General features: G+C 46.0%; 1 protein-coding gene across 3 annotated transcripts in view; it reads left to right on the forward strand.

Annotated features, from left to right (window-relative positions):
- The window catches only part of LOC146190744 (scavenger receptor class B member 1-like), a 61,080-nt gene extending 41,381 nt beyond the window's left edge, over positions 1–19,699 (forward strand). For all 3 annotated transcript variants that reach the window (XM_084601123.1, XM_084601121.1, XM_084601122.1), the window contains exons 6-15: positions 1,617–1,916; positions 6,708–6,799; positions 7,169–7,218; positions 7,479–7,545; positions 8,194–8,363; positions 10,260–10,378; positions 11,976–12,049; positions 14,292–14,340; positions 16,951–17,087; positions 18,692–19,699. In XM_084601123.1, coding sequence (XP_084457249.1) covers positions 1,617–1,916; positions 6,708–6,799; positions 7,169–7,218; positions 7,479–7,545; positions 8,194–8,363; positions 10,260–10,378; positions 11,976–12,049; positions 14,292–14,340; positions 16,951–17,087; positions 18,692–18,893 — 1,260 coding nt within the window. In that variant the 3' untranslated portion in view covers positions 18,894–19,699. The remainder of the gene's footprint in view (positions 1–1,616; positions 1,917–6,707; positions 6,800–7,168; positions 7,219–7,478; positions 7,546–8,193; positions 8,364–10,259; positions 10,379–11,975; positions 12,050–14,291; positions 14,341–16,950; positions 17,088–18,691) is intronic.
- The last annotated feature ends 1,276 nt before the right edge of the window (positions 19,700–20,975 follow it).

Raw genomic sequence — 20,975 nt, forward strand, 5'->3', positions numbered from 1 at the left:
ATGGCGCTTCCTGACGCTTCAAATTTCCCGCCCCGTCAGCCGACTGTTGTACTACACGTTGGAGCTCATGGACCTGAAAAACGAACAAAGCAGATATGATGGTTTATGCTGGCTAAATGTAGCGCCACCTGTTAGCTGTACACCGGCCTATAATCTGCTCCGAGCGGCGCGGGTTCGCTACTGCATCAGCTTGGCTAAGGGCGCCTGGCCAGTTACTCGCTCCTGGTCCATGTCTATTCCTATACCCAGTGTGGTGAAGGCTTTTTTTATGATACGAATACATTTTTGCAGGAAAGCGTAGCAGGGGGCGGCAGAAAGTTAGGTGGGCGGATGAGGGAAGAAATTCACAGGGGTTAAGTGGATGCAGCTAGCACAGAACCGGTTTAAGTGGAGAAATATGGGAGAGGCCTTCGCCCTGCAGTGGGTATAGTCAGGCTGATGATGATGATGATGATGATGATGATGATGATGATGATGATGATGCTTATTATTATTATTATTATTATTATTATTATTATTATTATTATTATTATTATTATTATTATTATTATTATTATTATTATTATTATTATTATTATGATGATGAATGCATTTTTGCGGACGACATTCGTGAATTATTGAGGAGATTGGGAGAAAGAAAAAAGCATTTGATGCTTTAACTTGAGTAACTTCTTTATTAGCGCTGTGCAGCCTCGGCATGAGCAACGGCTGGAGAAAAATACATCTAGCGAATACGTACTAGTGGCTAGCGAGACGGACGTGGACATTCTCCACGCAGTTGCCCGCTATCGCTTCAGCGAGGAGTTAGACTGCGTACACCGCAGCCGGTGTAGCGAGTCGTACATCCATGTCTATCGCAACATTTGGAAAGCACTTGGCGGATACAATTGTTTCAGTGTCGGGCCCATAAACTGTGTTCGTCGGTTTTCATGCCGCGAACATTGCCCCCGGGAGTGGATAGATGCTCTGGAAATCGTTTGATATCCGGTGTTATGTGCGGGACATTTTGGGCAGGTGTTTATGCGAATGGTGTTTCATTTAGCTCGGCAGTTGTTCGCGTTTGTCCGTGTGTCGCTCTTTCAGCGCGAAACACTAATCTGAGGCAAAATCTTTTCTTTCTTGATATGAAGCAGCCGCTAAAACACTTAGCCAAGCATAGTCATAATACTGTGCATTTACATTAAACCGCTGGGATATGGAGCGCGCTAAGTTCGATAGTCACCACCAGAGTTAGTCCGGGCCATTCCTGAAATTTGGCCCGGGTCACACGAAAGTTGACCTTGGCCAAAGTGGACCAAACTTGATATCCGAGTATGATGGACCGGGCCCAGTTCGCTCGATGGTCACACCCAAATTTGCTCCGGGCTGATATTAAAATTTGGCCCGCGGGTCATTCTTAAATTGCACTGAGTAGACCGTGCTTTCGCGCGAGTTGGCGTTGTAACCATGTCGTTACTGCTACGATTTTTTATACTCGCAGGGTGCTTACGGCCATCGTTAATGCATTCATTCATTCAGTTGAGTTTGGTTTAATGGCACATAGGCTACTAAGGTCATCATGCGGCAAACACAATCAATCAATCAATCAATCAATCAACCAATCATCGTCATCGCAGGCGACGCTGCACCTGCTGAGCAGCCAAAACATACTCCTTCGAAGCTTGGGCATGATGGTGCTGTCCAGCCTGAACCAGGAGCTGTTCCTGACGCGTAGCGTGCGAGAGCTCAGCTTCGAAGGCTACCCGGACGTGCTGATGATGCTGGCTGCCGTCGCTGGCAAGGGCAACGCCGACGGCAAAGCGGCTGCTGGCAACGTTGACATTGCCAGCCTGCTGCACAAGGGCTACCGCACTTTGATCGATATGCTCAAGAACCAGCCTGAAGGCTCGGCTGGCCGATTCGCCTACATGGCAGGGGTAGGTGGTTGTTCTCACTCTGAGCGGTTTGCGCTCCCATCAGCAGCGTGCTGACAAAGTGTACACGAATGGGGCGACTGGAATGGAATCAACGCGGATGATTGTGGGTTGTATAACGAAAAAAAAAAGAAAAATTGCTTGATGTTTCGAACTTTTGTCTTTATACGACCAAAATTGAAACAGCCTCTGTCTTACTTATTTCTCTGCAGTCGTGAAAAAAAAAAAAAAGATACACTGCCGCTTTTGTGGGTTTTCCCGAACGCGCTGTATTTCCGTGTGACGCACTCAATATCTTGGTTACAGTTTTAAATCTTTGCTTTTATTACCATATTAACAAAACGATTCGCACACGCAATATATATATATATATATATATATATATATATATATATATATATATATATATATATATATATATATATATATATAACGTTGCAGACACGTGTGCGGTTTGAAGCCAGTGCAAGGATTGGACAAATTCACGGCCGCCAATATAAACGACGACGAAAATAGACTTCACTTGTGAACACTTGCATCTAGCTGAGTCTACAGGTTTACACGCCGTTCACGTCAACGATGTGTAGTAGTCGTCGCTTCAGATAGCAGGCCGTAAAAGCTACGATCTTTGCTACGAGACAGTACATACGTGACAGTCGTTTCTATGCAAGTTTACGGGGGTGCCACTCGTAACATTTCGCTTAAGCTCAGGTGACGTGCGCTGTCAAAGATTTTGTCTACAACTCGTATACGCCTGTGACAGTTAAGCAAAATGAGTTATCTACACCCAAATTCAGAACTATGCACTGCAGCATGCCTGTGGTTCCTAAACAAAGCTTTTGAGCTCCAAAAACACGCCCTTTTAAACACGTACGCTTTCTGGACATGGACTAGCAGTCACAAAAGGATGTCATTAAATTTCGCGTGCTGTCATTGGTTTTCTTTGCACTCTGCACATTTTTTTGTTGTTTTTACTTCACTCACTTGGACGCGCGCTTATGTGTGTGCTCGCGTCTGGAGAAGTTAGCGAGTATAGTGCATGTTCATGTATGTTTGCGTAATGCAGTTGGTGTTATCTCGTCGCACCTTGTAGCCTAGCTGCGATTGGTTGTCACAAGCAGTTTTGACCTTCAAAAAAGCCCCTTCCTTCAAGTATGCTACGCTGTCAGTTTCAGTCGTCGTTGCAACTTCGCCAAAGGGTGACTTCTGTAGCTGCTGGAGAGCGACGGACAGCTGTTGCTGACGTCTTCTGGACGAATTCGAAGAAGCCGACCTTGATAACTGCCGTGGGGAACAAAAAAAGAAAAAAAATCAGAAGGAACGAGGGATAGGTGATAAAGAGTGAAATGACTGACATACGCATCTCTTTTCGCGGACTTGCTCCGCACCGTTACGCAGTGGCCGACAGCTTCTGCGGCCTTGAGCGAGGCCACTCTAGTGCGATCCTCATTCGGCTGCTGCTGGAGTATTTCAAACCGCCGCGATGTCCGCATAGACGTCTGGGTGATGAGATTATTGCTTTTGTCTACACCGGAGACCTGGGTTGTCGAATTTGAGGCGGAGTTTCCTCCGCCTGCCGCGTTCCTCGTAGGCTAAGTCCTTCATTGTAGCAAAAGAAAGATCTGCAGCACTTAAGTTCTCAACGTTATTTTCTACAGCACCTAACCTTCGGAAGCTTTGGAGAAGGCCGTGTATTTTCTACGTATTACCAGAGTTGAGACTTGTTCTTCTTTCCGGTTGTCTTCTTTTTCTTCGGACTTGCGTATTTTACAGGAACTCAAGAGCGGTGGAAGTCAAATTATTTATAAGCAAGAAATATGTACACAGTATTTAAAACGTCTTGCATTGGGCAAGCTTTCTGGCCGCACTGCGGACTTTCTCTGCGGCTTCTCGAACATATAGGTCTGCCCATATAGCCTCAGACAATTCGACAAGAGAAATCAGTGCAGTGGCGAAAATATTCTCCATCATCTCTGTACATACAATCAAAACATAAATGAGAATTCGCCGCGACATCAGTTTGGAGCTTTTCCAATTCGTCAAACGTCAATAAAAGCAATTCGTCAATTCGTCAATCAGGGTCCCTCACTCTCCTTCGTACAGTTACCCTCCGATTGCATCACACCGTGTAAGACACGCGCAAGAACGATGATGGGAACGTGAGCCTTCCAAAACAGACCGGATGCCAGCTGCTAACACAAGTGCATCTGATAATCTGACACCGCCGCACTCCTCGTGGGATCATGTATCATTCACTCCCCGGGATGTCCCCGACGCTCTCTGTAAACACGCTCTTTAGAAGAATGATGTACGTTTCCATAAAGTGAAAAATGTGGTCTTCGTTTCTGTCCAACTTGCGGACATTCCTACAATAAATGACACATGAAAAAAAAAAAAGAAAAAAAAAGGAAGCGACGCGACGAACCTTACAGTTAGCAGCAACTGAGACGACGAGAAAGCCATTGTAGTAGGAGCAGCTAAATGAGAAGATTTGAGCCTGGGTAAGCTCAATATTCTGCGGCTTAATTTATCTTCGAATGTGCGGAGACTGCCCTTGAAAATTGTTGTTCAACCTAATTTGTTATTTTCTCTCCAGCAACTAACATGTTTTTGTTTTCACGCTGGAATTTCCGTTCTCTTGTTCACATTTGATTTTCTGCGGGGTTTTAGAACCTGCCACTATGGCAATTTTTCACTCCCAGCTCTGGCGTTCCGTACCCGGGTAGTTGAACCTATCTGCACGTTCGCACTGACAGTAACGCACTCTCACTGCGATCCATATGGTATAGACCAGTCAGTAAGACTTCAAGTGGATGCTGCGGTGTTAGGCTCATATTCGTGATGATTGCTGACCATCTTTTGGACCTGAAAGCTTTATTACCTTATTGGAAGAGCCAAGTGCAGTACACCGGGGGGGTCATATTGTCACATCACGCAAAAAGAAGTCGAGTAGAGAGCGCGTTTGAGGTGCCCGCCGAGAAGTGAGGTAGTTCTGAGCCTTCTCAATTCTTAGGAAATGCTTTCGTGTAGGTTCGCATTCAAGTTGACAGCGAGTTCAAGGTGTCGTCGAAAACTAACAATTCAGCGCCTATCCATTTTTTGCGCCCCAAAACTAGCGCCGAATGAAGGCAGTCGCCGATCCAACAGGAGCACGTAGCCACCATGGGCATGACCTACCAAAGTTCGTTTGCCGTTTCGGTATACACTGGGTTCGCTTTGATGTTCTCCTCCGGTTCGGTGCCCTGTTCTTCCCGGCGCGCAAAGAGAGTTTCGCGGAAAGAGTTTCGTTCCTAATATGCGTTTCCCAGCGCTACAGTTCTTGTCGCTTTCGTCCGCCCAGACCGACCTTACCTGGCGGGAGCGCGATCGTTAATGCGCCAAAGTGGTAAACTTATCTCTTTTAATTTTAGCGTCATAGCGTTAAATGTCCCGTTCTCCGGCGTTGTCGCAAAATCACGGGCTTGGAAGCTACTATACGTAGTACGGTGCCGGTACGGCATGACGCGACAGCCCGCCTCTTCTTGCGGATTCTCATTCACGTACGTGCATTTTGCCACTCGTATGTTATTAATCTTTCAATTTTTGCCTGTATTATCCCAAACATACTAATTAGCATAGCCTACCAGACTATATGAAAGGCCAGCTGACGTACGGTAGATATGACGGTATACGGTGCTACGAGCGGCAGAGTGCACGTGCGTGAATGAGGATCCGCAAGGGGAGGCGCGGACTGCTGCGTCAGGCCGTTAACAGCGACATCTGCGCAAAGATATGTTCTCGTCCTCTCGATTCAGTTAAGAAATAAGCTTAGCAGCTGCACAACTTGCCTTTTGGCAAAATTCCCCTCAGCACATGCGCACGTAAGTTTCCTGGCGTTAGTCCGCGAGGGCGCGTTATAGACGTCAGTTGAAATCTCGCGCGACCTATGACGTCACCAAACCTGCCGAAGTAGCCTCCACGGGCCGCTCACGTCATTCAGAGCGGGTTTCCTCCCCGTACGCCCATGCGAGTGTGTAAACCAAAAAATGTCATCTCATTGCAATTTTCCGACATCTTACGTAATATTACAAGAACGCGCGTCTATTCCGGACCTAATGGATTGCACTGTGCAAACAGCCACATTCGTCGTAAATTTGAAATGCACTAAGTGTTTCAAGAGGAAATAAAAGGCGCATTAATTGCCTCATGCACTTTTCGTGGATGCCTCAACCGGTTTCCAATTGCCAAAGATAGTGGAGGACCGAGGGTTAAGTTCAACATCTGGAGTTCCATAACTTCTTACAGCGAACAGCATGCGAACTTCTACAGTTGTGCATTTTGCCTCCATCGGAATGCATAATTGCAGAATGAAGTGTCAAGTTTAAGCGGTGTCTAGACATTCCTTCAGCAACTCAGCGTCTCAGGAGTTCCAGAATCTCTCTACATGTATACTTCGTGCATTCGTTCTCAGCTCGGTGAGTGCCGATGTTGCGAGCGCGTGGTCGCTCCTTTGTCGGTGAGCAACAACGGCAGCCCACATTCTATTGCAGCTCTTCTTTTTTCACCTACTTACAAGCGAAGCAAAATGCATTGAATTATTTTGTGCCGTTCTTTATTGCTATCGGCGTACCCAAGAGTGGTCGCTGAACTGTCTCCTTGAGCGATAGCATTAATGAGCAATAATTTTCTTCTTGTTCGAAGAGGAGCGAATCGAATTTACGTTACGTAAACGGTCGATGGCTATGTTACGTTTATGGTACATCAACTTCCTTTCACCCCACCATTCCTCGTTCTTTTTTCTTTATTTTCTTGCAGCGCAACGACACTTTTAGCCAGCTGCTAACGATGTTTACTGGAGAGGGAGACATTTCACGAATAAATTATTTGGACACTGTGGACGGAAAAAGGCAAGTTCGAACAAATTCGTCGACTATCCTCCTATGTTCGCGGAGTTGTGAAGAGTGTACTAGACAAATATAGATAAAAATAACGTACAGGATGGGCAATAGGTTGTTACTCAGTATTTTGCCGTTGTGAAATTTGTGTTGTCTCGCTTCCGCTATTTTTGACAGAAAGCTGAAATATAATTTTTGGTATTCGCTGTGCTACTTCGTTTATTGCTATGCAGTTCACTTAGATTTAGCACTTTGCTCTCGCCGCTTTAGACTTGCCCTGCACGACAGCGTTGCAGATGAATTTCCCAGAATGTGCACTTCGTGTAAGGGCTGCGATCCATGTGACCTAAACTAACACGAGCATCTGTTTTCACAAAATAGGAGACTCAACATCTGGCCTGACGAGCTCTGTGACCAGGTTCGAGGATCGTGTGAGTATATTTGCCACTCAGAAAAAGTTACTGGTATATTTACAGATCGCCCTATCATCTGCAATTCCGAGTATTCAGTGATATTAAGGCAGATTCCTAACAGGCTTGTTGTTAAGCCACAGACCTTCCTCCAATGTTGCATGATTCTCAACATGACCAGTGGCACAGCCTTATAAGTTTCACACTGTTACATTTGTGTTCGCGCATTTCATGTCGCAAAAGGAAATCAGAACGAGCTTTTCTCTGCGCTTTGTTTTCAGTTGGCAATGTTCGCCCTCCGTTATCGACGTCCAACTCCGAAACTGTGTTCATCCCGGACTTGAAACGGTAAGCGTCTCAACCGCGTTTAGACGAGAGCACTTTTGGGAGCATGCATTCGCGCGCCAGAAAAGAAGCCAGTGGGCATCCACTTGTCGCGATTTAAAAAGATTTCGTGGGATCCCATGATAGACCGGATTGTGTGTGGCACTAAAGAAAGTCAGGAAGATACAGCAGCTGCGATGTCAACTAAGGGCATGCAGGAGCCCGTTTGTCCAAATGTGCTGTTAACTCGGAGATAAGTTCTGCTCCTCGACAGAAGGGATCGGCGGTGAGGTAGTCTATAGTGCGGTCAGTTGAATATCATTCTTCAATCGCTGCAGCCATATATAAAGATGTTGGAAGTCGTGTAGAACGCCTTTTTTGCTTGCATATTGGCACTGTCCTTATGGTGACACAAAATCAAGAGAAAGGTTGAGGGGTCGAGTCATCTAGGCTAGCCTTTAGAAGAGTGTGCCAACGCTTGCCGTGACCGTCAGCATGTCTGCAAAAAAGGCTGACCAGCACTGTTATTCGCCTCCCCTTTAATTCGTTCTGCTTTAGATTGTTGCCGTAATAGTTGTCGCCTAAGGAAACCCGTTAGATTGATCGCCAAACTTCTTTCATTTCCGCAAGCCCCCCGAGCCACCAAGCCTCATTTCCCCCATTCTTTTGCAGCACCTTCGACCTTCATCACGTAGCGGACAGCAAGGTTGGCAGTTTGAACACGCGCCGATTCGCTGTCACGTCCGAGCTTTTCGATAAAAAATCTCCCCAGAACGCCTGCTACAACGGAGCCCGTAAGCACTTGCCTTCGGGAGTCTCCGACTTCGGACCCCTTCAAGACGGTGAGTGCACCCTTATCGGTGCCACATGACCAACCTTACGATTATTGCCAACATTTGGTGATGACCACAACCTGTCCAACATGGCGACTTTACGAAGGATCGCTTCCGTGGTTAGCCCAGGTAAATCGCGTTTGTAAATGTCAAGATAAAAGCACCAATGCTGCCAACCTTGCGTAAGCCGTTGGCACCGAACAAGGCAGGAGGTAGCAACTCGGGTAACAATTTTGAGAGTGAAATTAAACCTATTGGGACTTATGGATCCAAAGGCAGACAAGCCACCCCACACCGGCACGTTCGTACGGATTGGCTTGATTAAAGAATGGCTTTAAATCTGTTTGGTAGTCTTTCATAAAACGTAGCGTATGACTGTATTCCAATGAGTGTGTGCGAGATAATGGAGGCACAGATTAAGAGATTAGTGTTTAAGCGAGGTTTGAAGTGCACGTACACAAACAGTGATTGAGAGCTGCATACGGAAGTCATTACGATCTCGCGTCAAATCCTTAAACGCGGAGCTTCAGTGTCCCCAAGCTTTTCTTTTCATTCTGCTCTGCAGCTAAGCGATACCCATTAGTTGTGAACTTGACATGCTGCTCCTCGAGCAGCGTGCTGTAAATGTCTGCCATTCACTGTCGCAATGGAATTTCAATGGATAAAAAAAAATGCTTCATTTCTGCAATTTGTCATCAAACAGTTCGTTAACCACATATGCTACTTCAAATGTGAATTGTTTCCATTGACATGTACAAGTGGAAAACGAGAACAAATGTTTTCCACGCATTTTTATTTCTGAGAGCTAACGCCTTGGGCACGAAGCTTTTAAGATGGAAAGCACACAGTGAACGTAAGGCTGCGTGATAAAACTATTTTCGTTCATTTCTATGCCGTTATAATCGGCACTTCTTATCGGCACTTCTTATCGGCGGCACTTCACTTCTCATCGGTCGCATCAGCAAAGGCATGAAGTAATAATCAAGCGCAAAAACTACCAGAATTCAATAGAATTCGAATGAAATGACATCACCCCGCTTTAGTTTTTCAGAGATAGGAAAGCGGCATGTCACATTGCTGCCATACCATTCACAAGCACTTGCACAAAACTATTCGCGTTTGAAATGTGCCTATTAGTTCTACGTTCCCAGGCATGCTTGTTAACATAGAGCGCCCCGTATTTACGTGAACCTCCCTATGTGGTCTAGACAAATCATCTTTCCAGGAATATAGGCGTTGTGTTCTCCGTAGATACAACAACGCAAACGACAGTTGTGTACGAGCGCGTGCGCAGGGCTGCTACAGCTGTGACTGTTGCTTAACGACGCTACCGTTGACGTCCCAGCCTTAGAACCCGTTCCAGTAGCCTTACCTATTCTCTACAAACATAACAGTATAGTGTGAATGCCTGTTAAAAACTGCGCGCTGCGATGGTCCTGTAAACGTCCTGCAAAGGCTCCCTGTTGCCATGCCCCCGCTTTATCACTGGCACCAAAAAATGTCTCAGTGACACTTACAGTTCTCCTATCTCGTCATCGCGGAAGCATTCATGTAACAGTGCTTCGAAGACGCATTCTGCCCCGTCGCAGTGGTGCAGTCGTTAGGCCCCTCGACTTCTGTGCCTATGTGCCTAAGGATGCGGTATCTAATGCCGGTCGCGGCGTCCACTTTCCTATGGAGGCGAAAATTAAGCCAGGCGCCCGTGTGGTGTGCAGTGTCAGTGAACATTCCGGAAGAATTTCTGGAGCCCTCCACTACGGCGTCTCTGATAGCCTGAGTCGCTTTGGAACGTTAAACTTTATAAACTAAACCTAAGCCGAAGCCATATGACAGCAGCGTCTGAATGCGCCGACGAAGCACTGCTAACAGAGCTAACGACGCTTTTCTTTCGGTTAATTCTTGCAGGTGTGCCGATCGTCGTATCACTCCCGCACTTCCTGTATGGGAGCTCTTCTCTGCTGAAAGGCGTCGATGGCTTGGACCCCGAAAAGCAGCAACACCTCTTCTACATCGACAGTGAACCGGTAACGGTCACTTGATAGTCTGGCTCCGGTTTCCATACAAACTTGACTACATAGTCGCCGAAGTTATCTTGAAAGTTGATATACTGAGGTCCAGCATCTAGGATTTGTGGCCCAGTTGAAGAAATTTATCAAAGGCAAGGCTTATGGGCAAAAATGCACTGCTACGACAGATTCTCGCCTGCTGCACGCATTCTTAATTCAGCTGACAAGGTTATTCAATATGCTAAAGCTTCCTATATAGAGAACACGTTAAGGGCCGTGGTCTCATGCCGACGATAAGTACGAACATTGAACTTTAGAATGTTATAATATCATCGTGCAAGTTGCAATAACATTGCCTGTTGCAGTAGACCCTTATGGTGATGCCGACGATAAGTGCGAACATTGAACTTTAGAATGTTATGATATCATCGTGCAAGTTGCAATAATATTGCCTGTTGCAGTGGACCCTTATGGTGATGTTAGATTCGCAAACTGCGTAGTATGTTCCATCGTTAATGCTTTATTAGCGTTGAAGCTAAAAATTATGCTAAAGATGTGTTTTAACCATTATTGTATTATTAATATTAAAACCTTAAAGGTGAAACATTACAAATATGCTTGGCGCACTTTGTGCTCGAGCTTTTCCCGCGACTTAGACAGTAGTGACGTTTTCCAAAGAATAGAATTTTGCATTTAACTAGCCAGTTTTGCAGTTTTGCAATTTTGGGGGTTGCAAGCAAAACCCCAAAATTTCACCGCTTCTTCTTCTCCTCCTTCTCTTTCTTCTTCTCCTGTTCCTCCTCGGCTGTTCAAGGTCAAGCGTGGCCTCTGCCGGGACCACGCGACGGATCGAAACCTGGCGCAGTATTGCTATCGCAACAATATCATTTATAGTAACGTTTAAACAAAACATTGTTAACATTGATGACGTTTCTGTACTACTTGGGAAAGAACCCAGCAACTCGTTTGTGCTGGCAAATATATGAAAGAAAACGCTTTTTCAAATATTCTACGTACATTGCACGGGAAAATTTAAGTGCACCTTTGTTCGGCTGAAATACCAGTGCCTTCCATTCTGCAAGCATGTTTGTAATAATTGCGCAGATCTATTTCTGTACTGTAACTTAATTTTGCATTCGCCTTCTACAACCGACGGCACACCGCCTGATAGTGATACAGTGATAGTGCGACTGAATGGATCGTAACACCACCTATTGCTGTACTCTAGTCATGTTTTCCACGTCGCATAAAAATACTCTGGCGGATCGCATTCAAAGGAAACGTTACAGTAATTATTTTTTATCATCTTCACCGTTTAAGGAGCAACTCAGCAGCAACTCAGCAGCAAATAAATGCGACATTTAGAACACGAAAGACAACTTTGCCGCACAGAGCAAGAAGACTAAACAATATTCAGCCGTGCCCATGCGCTGCTTGTTTAATGACGCGTCGGCGCATGATCGATATTCGCCGAATGAACTGCAGATGAAAATCTCTGAGTGATGGACGAGCTATTTATTTTTGTTGTTGCTGTTGTTGTTTCCTTGATGTAGCCAGTGACCACGGCCGCAGTGTGCCATCGCTTACAGATCCGATTGTTCTAATTTCCTTTCAGACAACGGGGGCGTCCGTTTCCGGTAGAGTACGACTGCAGTTGAATGTGCTGTTGAAGAACATCCTTGCCTTTTCGTGAGTGTTCACGTGCCTCCTTCGAATAACTGACTCGTAGTCTTCCCGTGTTCTCTGCCGGACTGCTGTGTGCATCTGCATGCACGGAGGAAGCGGCATCGCGACCTTTCTCACCTGTTATAATGAGTAGGCATCCGCAACGGTGGTTGTAGTGGCAACACTGACTGCGGTAGATAGATGGATGGATTTATTGAAAGGAAAGGCTGTGAGGTTGGCTGGAATGATTAAAATCTGGTCTGCTACTCTGCACTGGGGAAGGGGAGAAGATCATGATGGGGTGACGATGTGGGAGAAGGCATATTAAATATATATACAGGCACAGCAGCTTGCTTTACAAGCGCGAATCAAGTCCAAGAAACGGCAGAGGCCGCACTGCCTAGACACCCTTCCTGCCAAGCGCCCTAGCACATTTCTTTCACGCGCATACACTGGGTACACCAATAATAAATGACAGTGGTAGGTAGCAAAGGCCGGCAGCGAGAATATTAGAGGAATCGAGGAGGTGAGAAGAGCTAAGAGCAGTGCCTCCGTGGTGCAGCAGTTTGTTTTAATTCAGTCGTGATAAGTCCCTATGCCTTACTAGGGAAATCGGTTCTTGACGTTAGCTAGAAACCAATTAAAATGCATAAGCTGCTACCTTTTACATACCACCCCATATAAACATGTCCTCCTAATTCCACGAGCAATGGTGTTTCGTGACATGCTACGTAAACCACAAGGGCATTTCATGTTGCCGGTGCGTCTGATGTTCCCTACTCATATAGGCTTCATACTGGCATTGAAGCGAGTCGCGTGGCCAGCTGTAGCCGCGTGCCAAAGACAAGGTGCATTCGGCACGTGCTGGGCTGAACGCAAATTTCACCTAGGCCGGACGCTGCCGTCGCCGCTCCTCTAGCTCTCTTAAAGTAATTGTGACCGCGATCACCCCTGCTAGGTGATCCCCACAAGCGTGCCGTGAGGAGGCTTGTATGTTCGTCGCAACCTTTATGTCCAACCAGTGTTGGAATGACTGTAAACCGTCACCTGTATAAAACTAGCGAAGCTTTCTCCACTAATCCAAGCCGTCGGCCATTCTAAGACCTCACCGACCGGCAGGTGCCTCGTTTTATTTTCTCTTGTAGCGTCCGCCACATTCCGATTCCGGATAGGGTGCGAACTGCCGCCCCAGGGCGTCCCTCGTACATCTGAGCTAGTCTGAGCTAGGGTGTCTCGAATGCATCGAGACATCCTATAGTCTGAATGTGCTAGCATGCTCAGAGGGCTGCAATGCGCGTCTAACCATCTCCAAATGTGTCCTTGGTGTCTATTGAGACCAACGCTTTCGCAGGTATAGCATGATATTTTAGCATATACGCGTATGCGATGGCAAGGCCCATACTTCTTGTCCCGTGGCCGGCTAGGAAGCAATAACGAATTTTATTGCAGAATTTCCTTCTCACTTTTTTTTTTTTTCTCTGTAACCGCTAGGAAAATAGCGTATCCATGCATCGAGCTCTAAAACTGCACTTAGACGAGTACAGTCACTTTTTTTGTTTTTATAGCGAGACGCCAGTCCGCGCACTCCTGCTTTGAGCTAGCATTGCATAAAGCACCGCGAAAACAACGAAAGCCGTACAGACAATGCGATTAAAGATGAAAGGAACTTCAAACGTTCTTAGATCGGGAATGGTGTCTCATTGTCTACAGATAAAAACAAAGTTTGATAATAGCAGGCTGCAGTCATAAGAGCACGTTGATGGTCAGGCTGAAAGTCCGTGCCCTACTAAAAGGGCTTTGTGAGTGCATATGCAGACGTACATAAAAGCATATATCAAATTATTTGCCTCATTATATCGCAAAAATGCTTAAATAGCTGAACGCTCAAACTTCGTTTTTTCGTGGCTTCCGGCTAGAGCGGAAGTTTCATGTCATCAGCAGTCCAATTTGTCGCAAGGTTTTTCTGAGCCCTTAATGTCGTAAATTCCGGAATGCTGTCAGCTAAAATTTGGGGCTTTGCTAATTATTCAACATCCTTCTTTTTTTCTTTTTAATATCGGACAATATGCAATCCGAACGTGATTTTATGTAACGGATGCGGACAGTGTAGAGAAAAAAAAAATATTTTAAACCAGAATTGAGCCTTAGAATTGTACTCTTGGTGTGAACTCTACAACGAAAATTATAGCACCTTTTTTTTTTCTGACACCAGCCAGCCCTCATACCACCTGTAATGTATTATAGAGTGCATTTTCTCTTTTTCAAGGTCCACCGAATTGGGATACACAGTCCTGCCACTTTTCTGGCAAGAAGTGGTGAGTGTTACCAACGATTGTCTTTGAAGCTGCCTTCGAAACTCCACGAGACATTTTGGTGTCGTTGGAACCTTACAGTTTATATAGAATTCGCATCCCCTTGACTCCATTAGTTTTCGTTTTTTAGAGATGCATGTAGCGCCTGATGTATTTTTCCCGGCGTTTCTGCGGACCAAGGTTAATCAAAGCTCTGGTGTATACGAAATGTAATCTTCCTTTCGCCAGCGTCACGTTTTGCATATAGCTTTAAATGATGTATTGTTTCTTCCCGTCGCCTTTGGTTCTGCGAAAAATGGAACAGTGCTGCCATAACTAAATGCTGACACATTTGTCGCGAACACCTTCCCTGACTAGACGTGATTAGGCTGTGGGCTGGAGGCCCCCGAGTGGTGATTTCGCGCTGCGCCTACTAACCTGACTCACATAGCCTGGCAGTGCCGAGGCAGCCCATTCCTTCTCCTCCCGCCAACCCATCTTCCCAAACACCACCTCACCCAGGCATCGGCCTCGGACCTGGCTCCACTCAGCTCTGGCTCCACTCAGCTCTGGCTCCACTCAGCTCTGGCTCCACTCAGCTCTGGCTGATAAACCGGGCTGATGTCGCCACTGTCGCCTTTTGGGCTCTGGAATGAGGGCTGCATCAGTGTTTCGGTGCTGCCTATTTTTCTGACACTTCTAATCGTAGTATCCTGCTACTACGTCGTGAAGATATTCGCAGCTGCAGATCCCACACACACATACACACACAGATCCCAGGAGTGTGCGGAATCAACTATCTTAACGAATTAGCGCTCGTTGAATTTTGTCCAGCTGCTAAAACGAGTCGTCTTTCAAGACTTGATGTTGAGTGAGAAGGAAAAAGTAAAAAAAATACTAATATCATGCTGAAGCCTCGTTTAATTGAGGGCGATTCATAAAGCAATGCCGTCAATGTAATAACTTTATTTGCGTTTGACAGAAAGCACTGATAGGGGTATCACTGGAAAGTTTTCAGTGTAAGGTACAAATAGTTGCATCATTTTTCAACATAGTCCCCATTACAGGCAACACATATCTGCTTGAACGCAAAGCAAGGTTTCTCATCCTGTCGGCGACGAATTGCGGTAACTGCTGGCGACACCATTGGCGAGCTGCTGGTATACCACCTCACCTTGGCGAAAAGCCAAGTCTCAGAGCGCAAGATCCGGACTATAGGCAGAATGAGGCAGAATGTCCATGAACCTTAGGCGCTTCAGTGCCCTAGTTTTGCGACTTGCGCGGACGAGCACTTCTATCGAGTGGTCGTGGTCATGTTGAAGAATTGCCCGTTTACGTGTATATTTGCGAAAGCTTTGTAACCTGGCCCGCAGTCGCATTAAGGGGTCAACGAAGCGGTCTGAACTTAACCTCTCAGCGTGTCTCAGAAATTCAGTACGCACGACACCATCCCGATCTCAGAAAAGAGTCAACGACACTTTGCTAGCAGATGGCACAACTTTGAATTGTTTATGATGCAGAAGAGGACGTGTGGCGGTACCGCATCGACTGAAGCTTCGTTTCCGGATCGTAATGGTGTGTCCACGACTCGCCGCCAGTAATGATTCTGCGAAGAAATTTCTCTTTCTTGTTCATATTGCAGCAGCAGCATGCTTGACAGATTCTCTTCCTCGAAGTCTTTCATGTCAGCCTTCATTTGTCGCTGTATCCAATAACCGCAAAGCGCTGTAGATTCTTAATGTTGTGTTTCTCTGAACCAATGAAAATGGTGAGTTGTTCAAATCTGGTGCTGCTTGATCCTGCGACTTTCCCAACTCAACTCGTCCACCTGATGCTGATGACCATCATAAGAAGCCATTGCGGATAGTCTGCTTCTGAACCTTGGTCTTTCACATAGGGCTTGCCCACCTGCGCACAGTGCTGACGTCAACGCAGCCATCCCCATAAAGTGCAGCCAGATGAGTGTTGATAGGCGCATAACCTTACGCGGTCAGAAATTCAATTACAGCCCCACTGTTTCAACCGGACGTCGCCACTGGATGCCATGATTGCTCAATAACTCTGGAAACAAAATATAGGAAGGTGAAGCAATGTGAAATTCTATAGCATGAACGTTAGTGCTTAAATGATCAATATTTCAAATTGTTTGCTATAATAGTGGCAATGGGCTTGGAGGCATTACTTTCTGAATCATCCTCCTAACAATAATTGGGAAAGGAGTGAGTGTCTGTTTGTTATGCGAGAAAATATATTCGTGCATGTCTCCTTGAGATTGTTTACCTGAGCATGCTGTAAAACCAAAATAGCTGATGATCTATACGTTTCATCACTTCCTTCGTGATTCGATTTTGTCCTGCGAACTGCAATAAACGGATTAATAAAGCGGGAATGTTTCTATGCTGGCGGGAAACTCAAAACCCGAATGTCAAGCTAGCGGCTTAAAAGTAAAAACGGGCATAGTACGCAAACATACAAACTGACTAGTTATAAACTGAATCTCGTAATAACTACGTCTCCTACGAATCTAGAGGCAGTGTTTCAAACTAAAGCGTCATTGAAGTCATCTTTGGAGAAGCTTCAGCATTTATTGAGTCTGGCAGCGCTAAGCTAATGTGGTTCGGCATTCCCGCGCAGGTGGCCCAAGCCCAGGAGCACACCCTGACCAGGATCCGGTTGGCTGTGCTCGCTCCGATGCTGGTCCGCTGCTCCGCGATATTCCTCCTGGTGGGCTCCGCCATCCTCGCCATAGTTGCGGTCGTTTCTATCTTCAGGCAAGTGCTTCAATACATAGAAACGATACGGTGTCATTTTTAGCCACGTTACATCACGTCTCATCCTTTCACAGCGCTTCCCGTCCTATCAGAAGCTACATCAATTCAAAAACTATACGCCGCGGTGCGGACATACAATGCCCATCTTTCTTTCTGATTAGATTCAATCGCCTCAGTATCTTTTTCTTCAGTATCATTTTTTTTTTCTCTAAGCGTGCATTCGAAATAAAATCAGATAGCGCAAGAAGTAAGGACGAAGTACCTCTTCCTTCTTTTCAGATAAAATAAGGTTTCTTCAGTTACAGATATTAGAACGTTGGTCAAACAGAAAGTATTAAGGGAGTATTACGAAACTGTAGGAACAGAGTAGAAAGCCAGCGACTTTAGTTCTATACACTGAGAACGTTACCGCTGTCGATGATAGCTAGAAACTGCTGCAAAAGAAAAAAAAAATGAAAATGAGCGTCACGCCCTCTTTTTCAGTGATAAACTGGGCAGATGTGCGCTCTTGAACACTGTTAAGCATGAAATTCGTTTAGCTCCAGTTGGCGGCGACCTTAAGGGGACGTGGCAATAAAACGGAGAGTCTACATACTGGCACCGATTCTCCTTCATCCGGGCACCGACTCTCTCTCATCCGAGCACTGATTCCTATTCATCCGGGCACCGAAGCGGGATCGTCGGGGCACCGAACGAGCCGGCGATAGCTGGCAGGTGACAGGGCCAGGAACTAATATTGGTCGTCAGATTGTGTGACGCCACTATACCACGTGACATATAACTGAGATGGCAGGAGCTGCCAACTCGCGCAACCCTTTAAGACGAGAAGACGAAATTGGAATTAACCCTCCTGGAACCTCTGGATATAGTCAGCTATAAATCCTTGGCCATGCGGGTGCGTGCAGCTTCGTTAGATTAGGGCTTTATTCCAATGTCGAGTGGTATTTCCCATAATATGGCAGCGTACGATCGCATACTTGTCTATAAACGAGATGAGTTATAAATTGAGGAATTAAGAATTTAGCACCAAAGTGCGAGTACGCGAACGAGAATCCCCAACGGAAGACGCAGATCGGAGCCATTAACACAGCAGCTTCATACCTTTAAAGCCAAAGATATTAAGCGTCCCTCGGAGCTTTTTTCATGTGCAAAGCTAGACATGTGCATTGCGCACATAATGTCCTTCCTTCCGTTCCTTAACATCCTTTCAAATGGTTGCCTATAAAATCACCTGCCTTCACCTTTATTTATTATTTCGTTTTGCTGTCCTCGCTGAAAACTGGTCAAGCAAAAGGGAGGACTTATTGAATACAGTTCTTCTTCAATTGCGTACTTTCAACTGCATCCTAAGTAGTTTTGAAACCTCGGTTTATGAAACGATTGACAAACGTAACAAGCAAACGTTGGGGTGTACACGTCACTCCCTTTTGTGCCATCGAAACAGGCACGCATGCGGGCACGCTTCTTTCGGCGTGTATGCCTTTTTGGAACAAAACGCTCAGTGTTGTCCAGACTTGACAAATGCTGGGCACTTTGTGGTCAGTTCCGAAAATAGAAACAAGATTCGGTCGTTGAAACAAATCCCTGGTGTGCTCGTTGTGCAGGTCCCGGCGGAGAATGCAGCGCAACGTATCCGATCCCTCCAGGATGCTTAAAGACAAACTGGCCATCTACCTCAACGGCGGAAGCTTTCTGGGCAACCGGGACAACAACAACGACTTTGCAAAGGAAGGCGGCTGTCCCGTAACGCTGGCGGCACCGGAGGTACCCGAGGCCGATGCCCTGCTCAAGTCCACCGCTGTGTAAAGAGAGCGGCTTGAACATTGACACACACGGACACTCGCAAACAGACCACTCATCGGCTCGCGCCTTTTTCATAGCAACTACGTTGCGAAGTTCTTTGTGTCATATACGGTGTACATTTCGCTGTGAGCGTCGGATCCTGCCCACGACACACGTGTGCCTTGGATCGTCTTTCCTGCTGGACAAGGCGAAAACTATTACTTCAGTTACTGATTTTGTGGTACAGCCTCAACTCAGCGGTTCATACAGGGTTCTAATCAATTTATATCACTCCTTAATTAAGCAGGGGCATTATGCGCTGACGGCAGGGTTCGTGCAAGGTCGGGCCTGAGGTTCGCTGGTTCGACCGCTCGTGCATGTTCTTGTTTGTGTGTGTGTGTGCGCGTGTGTGCTTTCACATGATTTGGCTATGCGCCCTAGGCCTAGACTTTTCATTTGACAAAAGGTATAGTGGCTTTCCTGCAGCGCGCATGTGCGGACATTTGGTGCAGTGGGACTCGGACCAATGTGCATGCGGGTTTTACATCGTTGCATAGGTTCTTGTGCGATCGAGCTTGAAGGTTCAACTGCCACAATGTGCGCATGGGCATCTGGCATTACGCTGTATATCTGAATGGCTTGTTCAGGGATAGCAGAGGTCGTGTAACTGTAGTAATTAAAATGTAAGTAGCCTGAGCATAGTGAAAAATTCAATGCTCGAAAGGCCTCTATAGTTACCATAATGTGCCTTATAATTTACACCTGCGAATAGGGCTTTCTAAATGTCCAAAGCATGTACAAATTTTTTTCTCTTGCAAATCATCATCCAGTACATATCAAAGCTGATCATTCCAATCAGCCATTCCTCGCATTGCTAATACCATGTCACTCAGTAAGTACTGCCATTCATTTTACATGCTAAGGTATCTAAAGCTGTGCGCGCAGAAATCGGTCATATCGTCACTTTTCGTTTTCTACTTGCTTTTCCAAAACCTACCGTAGGTATTGTGAACACAGGTCGCAATCTTGAGAAGAGGAGAGCTTTGCAATAGGGGGCAAAGAAGCGTCAATCTAATGCTGTTCTTTCGTGTTCGTGTATTTAACTTAAATATGATCGTTGCTGTTCAGTGTCAACATGCACGGTCTTTTCTGCTTCTTCTTCCTTGCGTTTCGTTGCTTCGGTAGTTTGCTATCTTGTAAAGTCGAAGCTCCATTTCTGACAAGGACCTTATATCTAGTGCTGGCTCGCCCGGAAGACGAAGTCACATGGAGATTTTACACTGTCTTCCGGGGCAAATTTGTGCCTACGAGCGGCGCGCGCTAAAAACTACGCGTACTAAACCTCTCGTTAGACGGAGCAGCTTTACACTGTTTCGTCTTTGTGCAGCAAGGCCACCTTTTGCTTTTGCTGCGATACCCTGAGTGATAAATTATGGGCATTGTAAATAAACCTCTTTTTTTGTACTTATTGCCTTATCGTGCATTTACCTGAAACCTCGGAAGAAATTGTATCTCGCACTTAAATGTACATTGCCAATGTCCTCTGCGCACTCTGTCGTCGTCATAGTGTGACGTCAAGTATCACGTGATGTGCGCATAATAGAGCATGACAAAAAAACAGCCATCACTGCATTTTTACTCCATGGCGTAAAAGCGCCGCCGTGTCGCAGAAAAGCCGTCGTCGCGAGGTTGTAGTTTTAACGAGAAAATCAGTCTTGCAGATCTACAGACTAGAACTCTTTTACACGCATGTAATTTATTATCAAAACTGTGACGCAACCGCTTTTTGTGCAGCGTGCAGGGTGATGTGTATCAGTTCGCTTCTTATTTACCATCCATATTTTAGTCGAGTTGGACCCTGCTTTGCGATAAAGGTTCGAGCCGACATATTGTTACGAGGTTTATTTACACAGATGTTAGGATGCGCTGGAGATTAGCACACCAGAGTGGCCTGACCCAGCCTCCTCTTCCTCTTCTGCTTGGCGGTTTTTTTAGAGAGAATAGAGATGAGTACAAAGGCAGCGAGGTACAAAGGCAGAGGCGACCGCAGCCGCGGTCACTCACTCGCGAGGCAAGCTCATATACGAACAACTGTACGAACCAAAT

The sequence above is a fragment of the Amblyomma maculatum genome, chromosome 4 (assembly GCF_055883805.1).
Source record: "Amblyomma maculatum isolate TAMU_Amacu chromosome 4, ASM5588380v1, whole genome shotgun sequence".
Taxonomy (NCBI): Eukaryota; Metazoa; Arthropoda; class Arachnida; order Ixodida; family Ixodidae; genus Amblyomma; species Amblyomma maculatum.